This window comes from Drosophila innubila, assembly GCF_004354385.1.
Source record: "Drosophila innubila isolate TH190305 chromosome 2L unlocalized genomic scaffold, UK_Dinn_1.0 4_B_2L, whole genome shotgun sequence".
Lineage (NCBI taxonomy): Eukaryota > Metazoa > Arthropoda > Insecta > Diptera > Drosophilidae > Drosophila > Drosophila innubila.
The window spans coordinates 20,357,919-20,372,036 of NW_022995372.1; the positions used below are offsets into that span (position 1 = coordinate 20,357,919).

The 14,118-nt window shown below is 37.3% G+C and overlaps 2 protein-coding genes across 3 annotated transcripts in view; one reads left to right on the forward strand and one right to left on the reverse strand.

The window, feature by feature from the left end:
• LOC117779983 (protein eyes shut) overlaps window positions 1-14,118 on the reverse strand; it is a 44,237-nt gene that overhangs the window by 18,933 nt on the left and 11,186 nt on the right. The window contains exons 4-5 of the mRNA XM_034616343.1: window positions 6,285-6,437; window positions 3,509-5,610 (exon numbers count right to left, since the gene is read on the reverse strand). Coding sequence (XP_034472234.1) covers window positions 3,509-5,610; window positions 6,285-6,437 — 2,255 coding nt within the window. The remainder of the gene's footprint in view (window positions 1-3,508; window positions 5,611-6,284; window positions 6,438-14,118) is intronic.
• The window catches only part of LOC117782014 (MKRN2 opposite strand protein), a 63,844-nt gene that overhangs the window by 17,677 nt on the left and 32,049 nt on the right, over window positions 1-14,118 (forward strand). Inside the window, exon 1 of one of the 2 annotated variants that reach the window (XM_034618921.1) lies at window positions 12,829-12,884. The exons of the other annotated variant lie outside the window; for it this stretch is intronic. The gene's annotated coding sequence lies outside the window, so the exon portion shown is untranslated. Of the gene's footprint in view, window positions 1-12,828; window positions 12,885-14,118 lie in introns of those variants that run through there. 2 annotated transcript variants of the gene reach the window in all.

Consider the following 14,118-nt stretch of genomic DNA (forward strand, 5'->3'; position numbering starts at 1 on the left):
ATTAAATTTTTTTTGCCTTGTTAGCAAGTTTGGCAGCTCAGGTGTTGCTGAATGTAAATAAATGTTGAGAGACAGTGAGAGAGAGGGAGAGAGAAATAAAGAAAGAGAAAGAGAATAAGCTAGTCCTAGCTACACTTTTGTGATATTAAATATGACTTTATTAGCGCTTCTGAAAAAAACTATTGTGGAATATTATAAGTTACCGTGTTAATCATTTGCAAAACGTTATTAAAAATAAAATGAATTATTACAGTCTTTATAGTATTCAGTGTTGTAAAACGCAAGAGTTTTTAGCAAATTTCTGTCGAAAAATTAGCAAAGAAACTTTTACAAATTGTACATCAAAAGCTAAATAATAAAATTCGTAGTACAAATATTTCTATGTAAGAGTCCAAAAGCCTATGCCTTGACCCATAAAAATCAGACAAAACTCTCCTTTGCAATTGTCGAAATTGCAAGTTAACCGTATTGTAAAATTGTTACACGCTTGTGTGCCACGTATTTAAATTTTCAGAAACAAATTTCGTTTGCCAGCATCAAACTGCATGTGTGCTAGTATGTTGTGTCTGTTTGTTGCCAACATTTCAGGTTGTAAACTTTTATTTATTTTTTTTTTGGGTAAAATTACCACAAGTATTTTCATAAATAGTTGAATAGGCATACTTTGCAAACTGTCGGGACCTCGTCATTTGCCTCTTAGTGCGCAAATGGGGAACGCTTTGTGGCTTTTGTGTTGCAGCTTTGCTATTTTGTCTGATTTTACCTGAATTGTTAACGTAAGCTTGTGCAAAAGGCTACTTAACTATGCAGTTGCCAGTGATGATTTCATATGATGGAGAAAACTAGCACAGAAGCGCTTTTCTAATAGTTTTCGAAAGGAAATCGCAAAAAAAGTTAGAAATAATTTTGCATTTTTCAAGGCTAATATATGAGTAGCAAAAACTCTCATAAGTCTCTAAGATTTTTATTATTTTTATTATTTTTATTAAATCTGTATGTTTTATGTTTAAAGTAGAATTTTTATTAATGACTCATAAAATCTGAGGTGGGTTTTAAAGCTTTTAACTTAAATGTAACTCTCTAACCATTTGTACTGAGAATTTCTTAAATTTCCAAAAGACTATTTTAATTAATATTTCTCCAAATTTGGGAAATTTTATACTATTTATAAGATGATAAAATGATAAATTGGCGAATTTTGTTGATAGAGGAATGCTATGAAACAGGAGTCACATTTATTTCTCGATAGTTTTTAACTGAAGTTTAAATAATGATTCTTATCATCAATTCAAAATGTCCATTCGATCTATTTGGCTTTTAAATTTTTAGGTAAACATAATTGTGTCATTCTCTACTCAGAATTTAATGAAAGTTCTTGGCCTATGCATATTGTTGTTAAACATAATTTGGGCTTGTTTTGTACCAAGTCGACTACTGGTCTGTGTTTGTGAGTGTGTGTATGTGTGTGTGTTTATTTTGGGCCAGAAGCTTCTTGTGCTCGGCTCCAAAGCAACCTAAGTAAGGAGCTTACAAATGTTGCAGGCTGAATGTGTTGCCTCTGCCACTTGTCTCTCTTCCACGAACTATTCGACAAGCTACATGATTATTTATGCATTGGCCTCGACATACGATATCTCCATATGAGATTCTGTTGCGAATCTCTGCGTGTGTCTGTGTAAATCTGCAAATGTGTTTACTATTTCAGCTTGTCAAATTGTATGTTTTCTCTAGCTCGCATAGTGCACTGCGCCCCATTAAATGTTGTGATTATAGTTTCTCCCCTATGCCCAAATGTGAGGGATTTGTTTATTAACTGTTACCATTAAATTCAAAACTAACCGAGTCTTCTCTTGCCCTATACTTATTTATGTCTGAGGTATTATTCGGCATGTTCTCCTTGTTCCAGCTTGTGTGTGTTATAATTGCAATGTACGGCATGTACGGGTATTGGAAAGCTGTATAGCGCCATAAATTTGTTAAAATGAAATTTAATGCTCATTAAAAGTGAATATTGTGTTTTCCTTCCAAGTTAAAGATGCTGCATTGCTTTTCATTTACAACAGGTACAAACTAAGCTAATTTTGGAATAACATGCATTATATATAAAGCTGAATACTAAACCTCTGTTTGTTTAACAAGCAAATTTTTAAAGATCAATTAGCTAATATTTTTCAAGAAGTTAAAGCCAATTTTTTTTTAGCAATGCTTTGAACCACATTAAAGATTTTTAGCATTTGCAATGTTATTTTTTAAATTTATTATAACACGAGCTTAAACTTCTGTATCTAACTATGCTTTTATAACTTAACTTGTTTTAATAACTCAACTGTCCCATAGTATATTCTAGTAAATATAGGGTATTAGCTAGTAATGTTGTTATTATTTTCTTGTAAGTCTTGCTTACCAATTGCCAAGGTAATTTGAGTGTTCACGCTCATTTAATGACTTCACAATGGGCGGCAAGTGGAGGCTACCTGAGGGGCAACTGCAACAAGGGTCAACCACAAGGGTGATGCCATGACCAATTAGCAACTCAATTGGGTTGAAAATTGTGTAGCTAACTTCTCTTTTTGTATTGTTTTTTCATTGGATTATTTTGTTTTTTTTTTTTTTGCATCGAACAAACAAATCCGTTTCAGAGTCTATCGATTGGTCCTTGGGGCTGACCTACTGCTCGAATGCAGTTTGGAAAGAGGAACGTGACAGGGAGAATGTAGTCTTACGAAAAATCATATAAAACAACCTTTATATTTATAAAGAAGATTTCTTATAAATTATCTGTTATTTTTATTGTTAAGCTTATGAAAAAGCCAAGTCAAGTCGGAAAGGCTATAGTCTTATTTATTTCAATATATAAAAAAGTACTTTACAGAAATTGCTACCTAATAAAAACTACTGCATTCTTTTAGGTGATTGTATCGAAATAATAGTTTTACTAATAACTTTGGTTAGCTAATACTCCCGTTCTACTTGTCTGATCTTGCTGCGGTAAAATGAGAATTTAGCTATTATTAAAAGATAACGTTATTTACATTAAAAACTGTATTATCATGAAAACTGTGGCTGTGGTGGTTTCTCGCGATTTGCGGGGGCGTAGGGGTCGTGGCTTTAGTTTGAAAAAAACTTGATCTGCGTGGGGTATATAGAAATCTGTGTACTAAATTTGGTTACTCTGTCTATTATAGTTTCTGAGATCCCTTTGTTCATACAGACGAACGAACAGTTTTTCGCTATTTACGAGGTTAGAGGGAGGCGTGGCTTAAATTTGAAATAAATTTGATCTGTGTGCCAAATTTGGTTACTCTATCTCTTACAGTCTCTGAGATCCTTTTGTTCATACGGACATACGGACAGACACACATGGCTATATCGACTCGGCTGTTGATGCTGATCAAGAATATATATACTTTATTGGGTCGAATATGCCTTCTTCTCCCTGTTACATACATTCCATCGAACACTTACTTATTTTTTAAGTAACGGCTATAAAAATTAGTTAATTACTTACCCGGGATCCCTCCGATGTGGTCACACAGGTACCGCCATTGTAGCAGCCCAATTTAATGCAATCCACATCACCAGATTTATCCTCTGCACCGCCTCTAACACCACCAACATCACCGGTTCCGCCCTGGGCAACCGTGTTGGCGCCGTCGGTTTCCTCGCTGCTTTCAGTGACCGGTGGTTTGGTCTGTGTTGGCAACTCTGTCTGTCCGGGTGTGCCGTACACATGCAACGGTGGTGTGGGCGGTGGCAATGTCTGTGCGGACTGTGTGGAGGGTGGTGTCGGTGGCACAGTGACTGCTGGTAAGCTGGGTATTGGTGGTTCTGTGGGCATGGGAGTGGGTGGCAGGGTTACCACTTGTACGGCTGGAACAGTTGTCTCTCTTGGCGGCTCAATGGTGGTCATTGATGGTGCATATGGTAAATGCAGATCCTCTGTTACCATTGGCTGTGGTGTTGTGATTTCCACCGGCATTGGCATGGTTATAGCTGGTGGTAAGAGTGTGGTGCTTGGCTCCTTTTCAAAGGGTATTCCAGTGGCTGGGTGGGTTGTCTGAGCCGGCATTGGTGGCATTATGGTTGTGATCGGAGCCGTTGCACCGCCATCTTCCATGGTAACAAAAATATGTGGAGTTTGTATAGTTGTTGGCACCACAATTGGTGGTTCATAGTCGAGTGGAGATGTGGTGGTCTCTTGCTGTACTGGCGGTTGCAATGTTGTAAATCGGCCAGCGCTCGTGCTATGGGATGTGATGAGAACCTCAGCCGGGTACTCGGTGAAGAAGGGAGCCGCTGTGGTTGGCACTTCTGTCCACAGATGTCGAGTGGTTTCCTCCAGAGACGTTTCAGTTACATGCTGTGGTGGCACCGCACGTGCCGTGGTCTCTGGCGGGAAAAAGGGTGTCGGTGTGGGTGCTCCATAGTCTACCGAGATGCTTGTATCAATTGTGGTTACGTGGTGCACAAATATGCTGCCAGGTGTGGTTACAGATATTGGCTGCTCCACCGACTCGGAGCTGCTTGACGACGCATAATCCACAGCAATTGTAATGCTCGGTGGTGCTGGCGGTGCTGTTGGACGCGGTGTGGTGACACCTTCCTCACTTGAACTGCTACCTCCACTGCCACTCTCCTCAAAGCGTCGCACCGTTGTGAATTCCTCGGAGGTAATCACCTCGGAGGAAGATTCAGCAGAGGTGGGGGCTGGTAGCGGCGGTAGGGTCGTGTAGATGCTGTGACTTTCCTCCGATGACGAGGAGGAGGAGGAAACGCTTGTTGTTGGTGGTGTTGTCGGCACTGTTGCCGGCTGTTGTGGTTCTTGAGTAGGCTCTGGGGGTGGTTGCGTAGTAGCCTCCTTGTCAATCACATGACTATCGCTCTCTGGAGGTGGTGCTGTTACCTTAACCTCCACTGAGGTTTCTTCCGATGAGGAGGAAGTGGAGGTGACTGAAGTCACCTGTACAGCTGGTGTTAGTGTGGTACTTTCAGTTGCGGTAGGTGGTGCAGGTGGTACGGTTGTCTCTGGTGGTGTCACCGGTCGCACTGTAGGTGGCGCTAGTGTTGTAGTGGGCATTGCTGGTGTAATCGGCACCACTGGTGGTGCAGCTGTCGCCGGTGCTGTGTAATTGCAATCGAGGGACTCTTCACCGACCACCAGGCACTCGCAGAGCATGCCCGTTAGTAGAGGTGGGCAGGAGCAAGAGAAGGTATCGACGCCATCAATGCAGACACCACCGTTCATGCAACGAGGTCCCAGCTGACATTCATCGTATTGAAACTCACACTTCTCGCCATGATAGTCGGGAACACAATAGCATGTGGGTACGTTCTCCTCCATCAGGCAGAGCGCATTGTTCTGACACGGATTGTCCGCACAGATAAGTATCTCCTCCTCGCAATTGACACCCGTGTAGCCCATGGGGCAGGCACAGGCATAAGCCGCCAATTTATCCACGCAGACGCCACCGTTTTGACATGGCGCTGAGGCGCATTCATTGATCTCCTCCTGACAGATGCGTCCATGCCAACCAGCCGGACACTCGCATGTGAACTCCAATCCAGGACCCTCAATGCACTCGCCACCATGTTGACAACGTGCCCCAGTGCCTGTGGCAAAGGAAATCAAATGTTTAAAACAATGTAAACTTTGTGCTCCACTACGAGATACCCTGCGCTTAGGACACACAATTGATAAAGTAAAAATTCTTATAATTATGTTTTATTAACTAATTCTAATGGATTCAATTATTATAAATCATAATGAAGTATAAATTCTATATATTTCTATACATTTCAAATGAATATCTTGACTACCATTTATGTGAAAATCGAAAAATTGCATACTGCAAGATCTTTTTTTCATTGTAATGTCATTCTTTCTTGAAAGTTGATGAAATTTTCAGGGTAGATCCGGACTTTAATATACGGGACAAATGATAGCTCTTAAATTGCTGATTGGTATTAAAACTCTTCTTAGAACCAGGAATTTCAAAATTTTATAGAATTAAAGAACAAATGCCCTTAAAATATAATTACGTAATGATAACGATAATTATCGTCCATGCAAGGACTGAAACACTTAATTTTTCACCTTAAAAATCGGGCACTAGAAATTTATTTTAGAACAATGGTTTCGTGGTGAAAACATCTAAAAATTTACCGCAGCTTAGGAACTTGGGTTAATATATGTACAAACATTGCACAAACAATATTTAATCTAGTCACAAGGTATAAAACTGATTTTATTATCGGAATTTCAGCGCGGTAGAAACCTGACTTACCCGTGTCACAGACGGCGACATCCAACTCGCAGTGATCTCCCAGATAACCAGGTTGGCAGGTGCAGATATAGCCATTGTTACGGTCGCGGCATAGTCCACCATTTTGACATGGATTTGACATGCATTCGTCCACATTTTCCTCACAATTTGACCCTGCCGATGAGTATGTGGCATGTGGCAAAGACGCAAAGGAGAAAGAGCAGGATAGAAAGACAAGAAAGTGACGTTAATTGATGGCAGCACAATGCGCAGTTTGTGTTTCATATCGTTTAATTTCGTTTCTTTTCGGTTCGGTTCGTTTCGTTTCATTTCGTTCATGTTCGTTCATGTCAACTTTCCCGTCAGCCAGCTTATTGAGTAGTTTTTTCTGCGCTGTCCTTTAATTAAAAATTTATGTATTGTGGATTTAAGTTGTCGCTTTCAGCGTGGCGTGCAAATACTCATAAATAATACTTGCTATATTTAATTCGCTTCTGAAACGGCAAACTCAATATTTGTTATTTAATATTATTGCCAGTTGCATATATGGTCTTTCGCAAATATCAAATATATTGTATTTTATTTGCGGTTTGTTTATTGCATTTCAAACGCAATATTCCCATTCATATTACTCATATTTGAATTGAGAAAAATTTCATTTGAAAAATAATTTACAGTAGCAACTGTACATATGTTGACATTTCGGTTAAATTTGCTTTTCAATAGCTTGTAAATATGCACAGATTTTCGCATTTCAAAGAAAACTTCTTTAATATTAAAAAAAATGGTTTATAATTCTTTATTCATTACATGTATGCAATTCAAATAGTTACATTTCTGTTTAGTTACTTTTCTGACTTCTCTTTTATTTAGGAGTTTTTCAAACAAGTGTACACAATCCAAGTCCAATTGAATGATTCTTCATTACATTAAGCATATCTTCTGTTTTTCTATTTTTTTTCTTACTTTTTTCAATTTCTGTTTTTTTATCTTTCTCTGACAACATTTTGGATACAAGCGCATCAATGGCAATCAAAACAAACCTTCAAGGGCTGATTTTGCTGCATGCAATATACACAATTCAAAAGTGTACACTTGCAACCACACAACACACTCATCACACACACTTACTGCTGATTGTCGAGTATCTCTTAGACCAAGAATTTTCTATAGCTCAAGGTCGAATTTGATATACTCTACAGAATTGAACTAACAGTTTAATATTGTTATAATGCAAATCAGAATATATTTGTAAAGTAAAGTTCTTCCTATTGTCCATAACCACGGTTCTTTATGACTTTGTCAAAAACAAAGTATACTGTATATAGGTAGATTCTGTGAGCATTTCATTTTTTTTTTGGTTAAAATATGTATTTTATGTGGCTGCTTTTTTTTATAAACATTTTTCATATTTTTAAAAAATAATTCCTTTAAGTACGATAACGAGAAGATGGTTGAATAATATCAAGAAATAATTCTTTTGAGAATTATGAAGGCAAATTTAATTATTTATTTCTTGTTTAAAATCACTCTATTAGTTACAGACGAATCTCCGTTAAGCCCTTAAAGAAAAACCCGTATTTGACGAAAGAAATGCACAGCTTGAAATTTTTAATATAATCGATCAAGATCTTGTTGTCTAAAATTAGACACTCTTTAAATAAATTCAATTTCAAAACATGCAATCTATTAAAAATAAATGTCTCTCTCTTTCGCTCTCAAAAACTTGTGTTAATCGTATAAAATATATAGAATTTGAGGTCGATTATCGAATCACGTCAAGCTTAAGGTGTCCAAATTGATTAGTCGCGTGCTGCTGATCAAATATTTATACGTGCTTACGTAATATATATAGTTGATAGGTGCTCGATAGTGCAACTACACAACATGACATAAGTGTAAGACTCTTCAAGTTGCTCTTGGCAACAACTACGATAGCAACAAAAACAATGCTTGAAAATACTTTTCAATTTTGTGCTCAACAACTACAAAGACTATGACGATGACGATGACGATGAGGAGAAGTCTAAGTCGTTGGTTGCCAGCGGCAGTAACTGACGGGAAAAACAAACACACACAGAGTGAGGGAGAGAAGAGGAGGAGACATTTAGACTGACGAGACAGACAGTCAGGAAGGAAGGCATTCAAAGTTGGTTGAGCTGCTTGAGAAGTGCCCCATTGTGTATGCTATAGAATTCTTATGTTGTTTGTGGCACTGGCAGCAGTGCGTATGAGTGATTTTTTCGCAGCTTCGCATGTGTTTGTGCTGTAAATTTATTGCCAGCGAAATGTTTTGTCTGAAGTTTTTTGGAAATTTATTTGCCTGCCTGTCGACTGCCCTTTAGTTATAGTTTTTGGCAACAAGTTTTCTAAGAAATAGCTGCACACAAAAAAAAAAAAGATAAGAAGAAATAAAGTAAAAATGTGCTTGAAAGTTTCTTTTGGGCGAAGAGTTTCACTTGCATTCCGCGTATCTCCCGAGTGTCTGTGTATCTGTCTATCTGGCGTAAAAAACTTGTGAAACAAGGTAACAAAGTCCAAAAGCACTTCAAAGTGTCGAAACAAGAGTGTCAAAAAGCCTTTACCGTGTGCAGCCATCAAATTCTTCTTCTACACTTTGTCTAAATTAATGCGCTCAACTTTTTAATTTAATGCACAAATTTTCATTTCAACATGGCTGCAATTGAAACGGTTAACACAGTTCCCAGGTGTTCTTCAAGGGGCATTTATCATTCGTGTCCCATAAATAACACAAAATATACAAGCTGATGGACATAAAAATGCGACTATGCAGATGAGAACTCACTCTCATAAATGCTTAGCCCAAAGATAAATATTTCTCAGTACCTCTTACTCTCACTCACACTCTCTCTATTTTTCTCTCTCTTTCTTTTTGTGTTTTTATGTGCTTTGTTTATAATGCAACTGTAATGTAAGTCTATGCAAATGTGTAGAAGGTCGGCCAACAGCCGAACGAAAATTAAATTTGCATAAGCACTAAATCAACACAATGAACAACCAAAACCAGCGTCAACAACAACAGCAACAAATAATCATTATTTTATTTATTTATAGACTAAGAGATGCTCTATATGAGATCTATTAAGCTTTACAGTCACGCATTTTATTGCAGAGCTTTAAAGCTCCTGAAAGCTTAATACAAATAAAACAATTCACTTGTTTATCAAGAAATACGGTTTTTTATGGAGTTTATGCAACCTTTGTCTATATATTTTTGATAAACTAGAAATCAACATTTTTTTTTTTAGGTATTTATGTATAACTATTAAATTTATGACTTTTTTGGGGTGTGGATTATCAAGTGAAATGGAGTGTATTTCAACTTTGGCTTGTTTATTTATAAAAAAGTTATCTTACTCTGTGTCTCTCTCTATACTGGTTTTATCACCCTCTCCTTTTGCTCTCTCTATTTTGTGGTATAATTTTGTTTTCCATTATTGTAATTTATCCACAGGATATGAACAAAGTCAACATTATGAAGAGCTACTTATACATCTCATCAGATGTTTGTTGACACCCATTGTGTGCTTTATGATGTGGCATTCTATGAAATGGTTGTGTTTGAGCGGAAACATGTAATCACAGCTCTTACGATATTTACTCGAGCCACAAAGAGAGGGAGAGAGAGTGATAAAGAGAAGCGTGTTAAATTTCTGTTGCACACCTTGAAGTGGAATGTTTTACATTTTCCTTATGTAAGGATTTCTCGACTTATTCCTGTAATACATTTCGTATCGAATTGCAATGCATTTCTTCACAAATTGGTAAAGCTATTGAAATTGAAGCTTTAAGTGAAAGTGACCGGGTGAAATTGAAATAATTGCGTTGCTGTGGGAGCATCCACAAATAACAAAACATGTTATCTTATTTATCAGCTCTGAGTAATGAATGTTACAGTTCAGTCTCGTATTTTATTGAGCCACCAGCCAACCTCTTGGTCTGGCTTTGGGCCTGGTTCTGGACTCTGGCACATCCATTAAGGCAGCGGGTGTTGGCCGTGTGGCAGTGCAATTCAATTTGTTTATGTGCCGGCCGTTGCTTTATGATTTGATGGAGCAATACTTGAAATGCTATCGTATACGAAATGCGAAGCTCGTATTTCAATTTTATTTACTGTCGTTGTTAAATTTAACTGTTTTCGGAGTGCTGCACTTTATGGCTGCATTAAGATAAAAGTAGCATTCAGTTTGTCGGCGATGAATCGATGGGAGAATGAACTGACAAACAGAGAGAGCGAGAGAGAGAGAGAGAGAGAGAAAAAAAAGATAAAGAGAGCACTCTGGATTATAATATTAGCACTTGAAAATATTACTGAAATTAAATTGGTTGAAAACCTTAACAAAATATCAATTATTTTCTGAGATTAAAAATTACTTTACATTTTTTGCTATACAAATAATTTATTTTTAATTTTAGAGTTAAATGTTTAACCAAATTGAGAATCCTCCAAGAAATGGTTTTAATATTCAAAATTATCAATTAGCATTTAAGTAGAATTGAATTTGATTCCAAAACTTCATTATTCAATTGCTTTATTGGACTTTATGTAAATTAAAACGTAAGCGCGCATATTTGTATTTCATCATTAGCTTTTCTTAAATTAATTCTAATTTGCACTTTATCAGGGGTGCCACAGAATCGAAACCAACCGAAAATCTCCCAAAAATTTATGGAGATTTGAGAGATTTTCGGTTGGTTTCGTTTTCTGTGGCAGCCCTGTATGATTTACATTTTTTAGCTTATCTGTTTACTATTTATTTTATTTAGCTTTCCTTTATGCACTTTTTGAGCAAGCGCTTTTAAAATTAATTCACTTTGCGTTAAGCATTCGACACGTTGCACAAGGGGTTTGGGGCCAAAGACCGCATAGCAAACGCAATGCTACATGAAAATTTACCTTTGTTGCCAAAGGCACAACATAAAATGTCACATTACGCTCCAGTTCTGGCTGAAATGCAGGAAGTGGTCAGGCTAGGCTGTGAGGTAAGGAGACCGAGAGAGAGAGAGAGAGAGAAATAGTGGAAGGGGGGTGAAAGGGAAAGAGAGGGAAATAGATCTGTAATAGTTTCGAACTACTTTTCGGTCTGCCCTTAACTATCTCTCACTCTCATTTTTCTAACTTTGGTCGCTTTCCCTTTCTTTTGCTCTGTCACCCACAATTCTTAACCCAGTTTCGATACGACTTGCGGTAATACTGGTCAAAACCCCAGGTAGCAGGCATCGACTTGTCAATGGTCACATTTTCTTTATGCAACGCCATTACAATCTACTATTTTTGCTCCATCTGTGGTTTCAGTGAGTGCCTGGAGGCCTTTTTAACATTTTTTCACCCTTGTTTTTTGTTTTTGTTGCTTTTCTTTTTCTTTCTCTTTTTTTTTTTTTTGTTATGTGTGAAGTCGTTAAAGTGAAAATCGATTTTCATTTTATTGCTGCATGTGCGTGAACAGGAGCTACGGATTGGAGTTGGAATTGGGATTGAATCCGTGGCCAGAGGCCGTTAGTTCGGTCTGGCAAATGGTCAGCTTTTGTATGGCAGGGATTGCGGGGTGATGGGGAGGGGTCTTGAAATGTTCACTCTCAGCACTTGCCCGTACCGCAATCTACGGCATGTTTTATGAATGAATTTTTCGAATTGAACGCACATTTTTTTTGGTGGTTAATGGACGACACTGGTTGCCCACTCAATACCATCTCCTCCTCTCTACCGCGATTGTTGTCCGTTTTTTTTTTGTCAGCCGTATTTTATTTTTTTCCTGGCTGCTTTTTGTGTTACAAACGTGAATTTACAACACAATTCTCCGGCCGGACATTGCTTTTAGCATTTGCTTCCCATTCTGATTCATTTTCCGTGCTAGAGTCTGTCTAAATATTTGAAAATGCAGCATTAATCAAAATTTCATGCATAAAATGCGAAAAAAAAAAATGTTCGAAAATACACTTTGGTAAAATGTGTGGAAACATGTTTCAGACATGCATAAATATTGATAAACGCTTATTGAATTTTTTAAGTGACAAGTAAGGGCTACAATTGTAGAAAACGGAATAAAGGGATGACGATTATACGGATTTTGAAAGATTTCTATTAATGGGGGGGTATTTGGTAATTTGTCTCATCAATAAACAATATTTACTTGTGAAAAAAGTGTGTATATAATTAAAGAGTTTAACGAATCTAGTAGAGTTAAAAGTCATCTCGGGAAATGTCGCTTAAACAATAGTTAGCATAGAAATTCAAGCTAGGATTCTATTTTCGGAGAAAGAGTGAGTTATTAGAATAACTTTCAATCATTAGTTCAACAGTATATTACCAATATTCAATTTTTTATCAAACTTTAATCAACTTTTTTCCCTCTTCCTCACTTTTTTCTGCTATGACATGTATTTACGACTTTTCTCTAACCTTTGCAGATCCCTTTTATAACTAGTTTGAGTTGTATTTTTCTTCGTTTCAGATAAACTTTTTTTATGCCATTTTTTAAGCATCCGGAGGTGGAACGTACGAGTACACTTCAACTTTTTACAACAGCTGCTTCTTCCTCCACCTTCCTGTTTGTTATTTTTCCTTGCTGCTAAAAAAACTGTAAACATTTGTGCAACAAGGTAGGAACATTTGTTTTGGCTACGAATCGCAATAAGCATGAACTCCAAAACTATTTATATTCATATACTCGTACTCCCTTCGAGTATCTATAGTCGATGCACAAATTGAAATTTTGAATTTTATCCGCACACATTTTGTGCTTCTTATTTGCTTGTTACTTATGTTATGGATGAAATCTTGCGGGAAGAAAGAAGTTAGCCATTGGATAGAGGAGAATTGGATATGTATTCAGAATCTGGCATCATAAAAAAAAATAAAATTGCATGAGTTGAATATATTGCACATTTCTTTTGCATATTAAGTTTTCGCTCAGTTCTTTGTTCATAACTTATGCGTGAGTATTTGTGAGTGTGTCAGTGGGTGCCTGAGTGTATTGAAAGAGCAAACAAATAAATGCATTTACGAGTACATGCAACTTATACAGACTGAATAAATGAGTGCGTTATTGGTATGTGAATGCAGCTAACAAGAATTCACTTTTCATTATAATTAAAAAAATTCCATTATATAAACTATGTAATTGAAACCAGAAAAAGTTTTGTATAATAAATATAAATAAAATATACGCAATGCTCATGTAAGCATTGTAGTAAAATCCAAAAATATTTTATAATAATTTTAACTTTTCACAATGTATTGAATGTTATGTTGAAAAATTGTTGTTTTAATGATTTACTCTTATTGATGTGCGGAATAAATAACGAATTTAATAATAAATTCAATTAGCCCAGTGGACACGTCCCCAGGTGCTAATAATGTTTGTAGCTTAGAATTGCAACAGAGTTTTCCCAGCTATTTTCCAGCAATTTGTATGCACATTTAATCCAGGCAACCCTGGCAAATCATGGCAATGGCAATCTGTTTCTGGTGGGGCTTAGATTTTGGGGCAAATACCCAACGTTAAATGTGCTGCGACAGTGAGCAATGAAATGCACTTTAGCTTATCTGTGAATGGCTGTGGGAAACTAATCACAGCACACCCTAAACTCAACCCCCTCGAATCCCAGCTGGAGAACCCATTAAACCAATTCAAGTATGTCACTCAGTCAGCTCAGCTCAGTGGCAAGCAATTCGAATTCGCATATCCTTTGGTGGGGTTGGTGGTTGGAGTCGATGGGTTGGTGGTTCGTTTCCCCACTTGAATGTCTTGTGGTGCGCATTGTTGCGCTTTCAATTGCACTTTTTTGCTGCGCCAACGAATGGCATCAGCAGGAAGTCCCCCAAGCGAGGCCA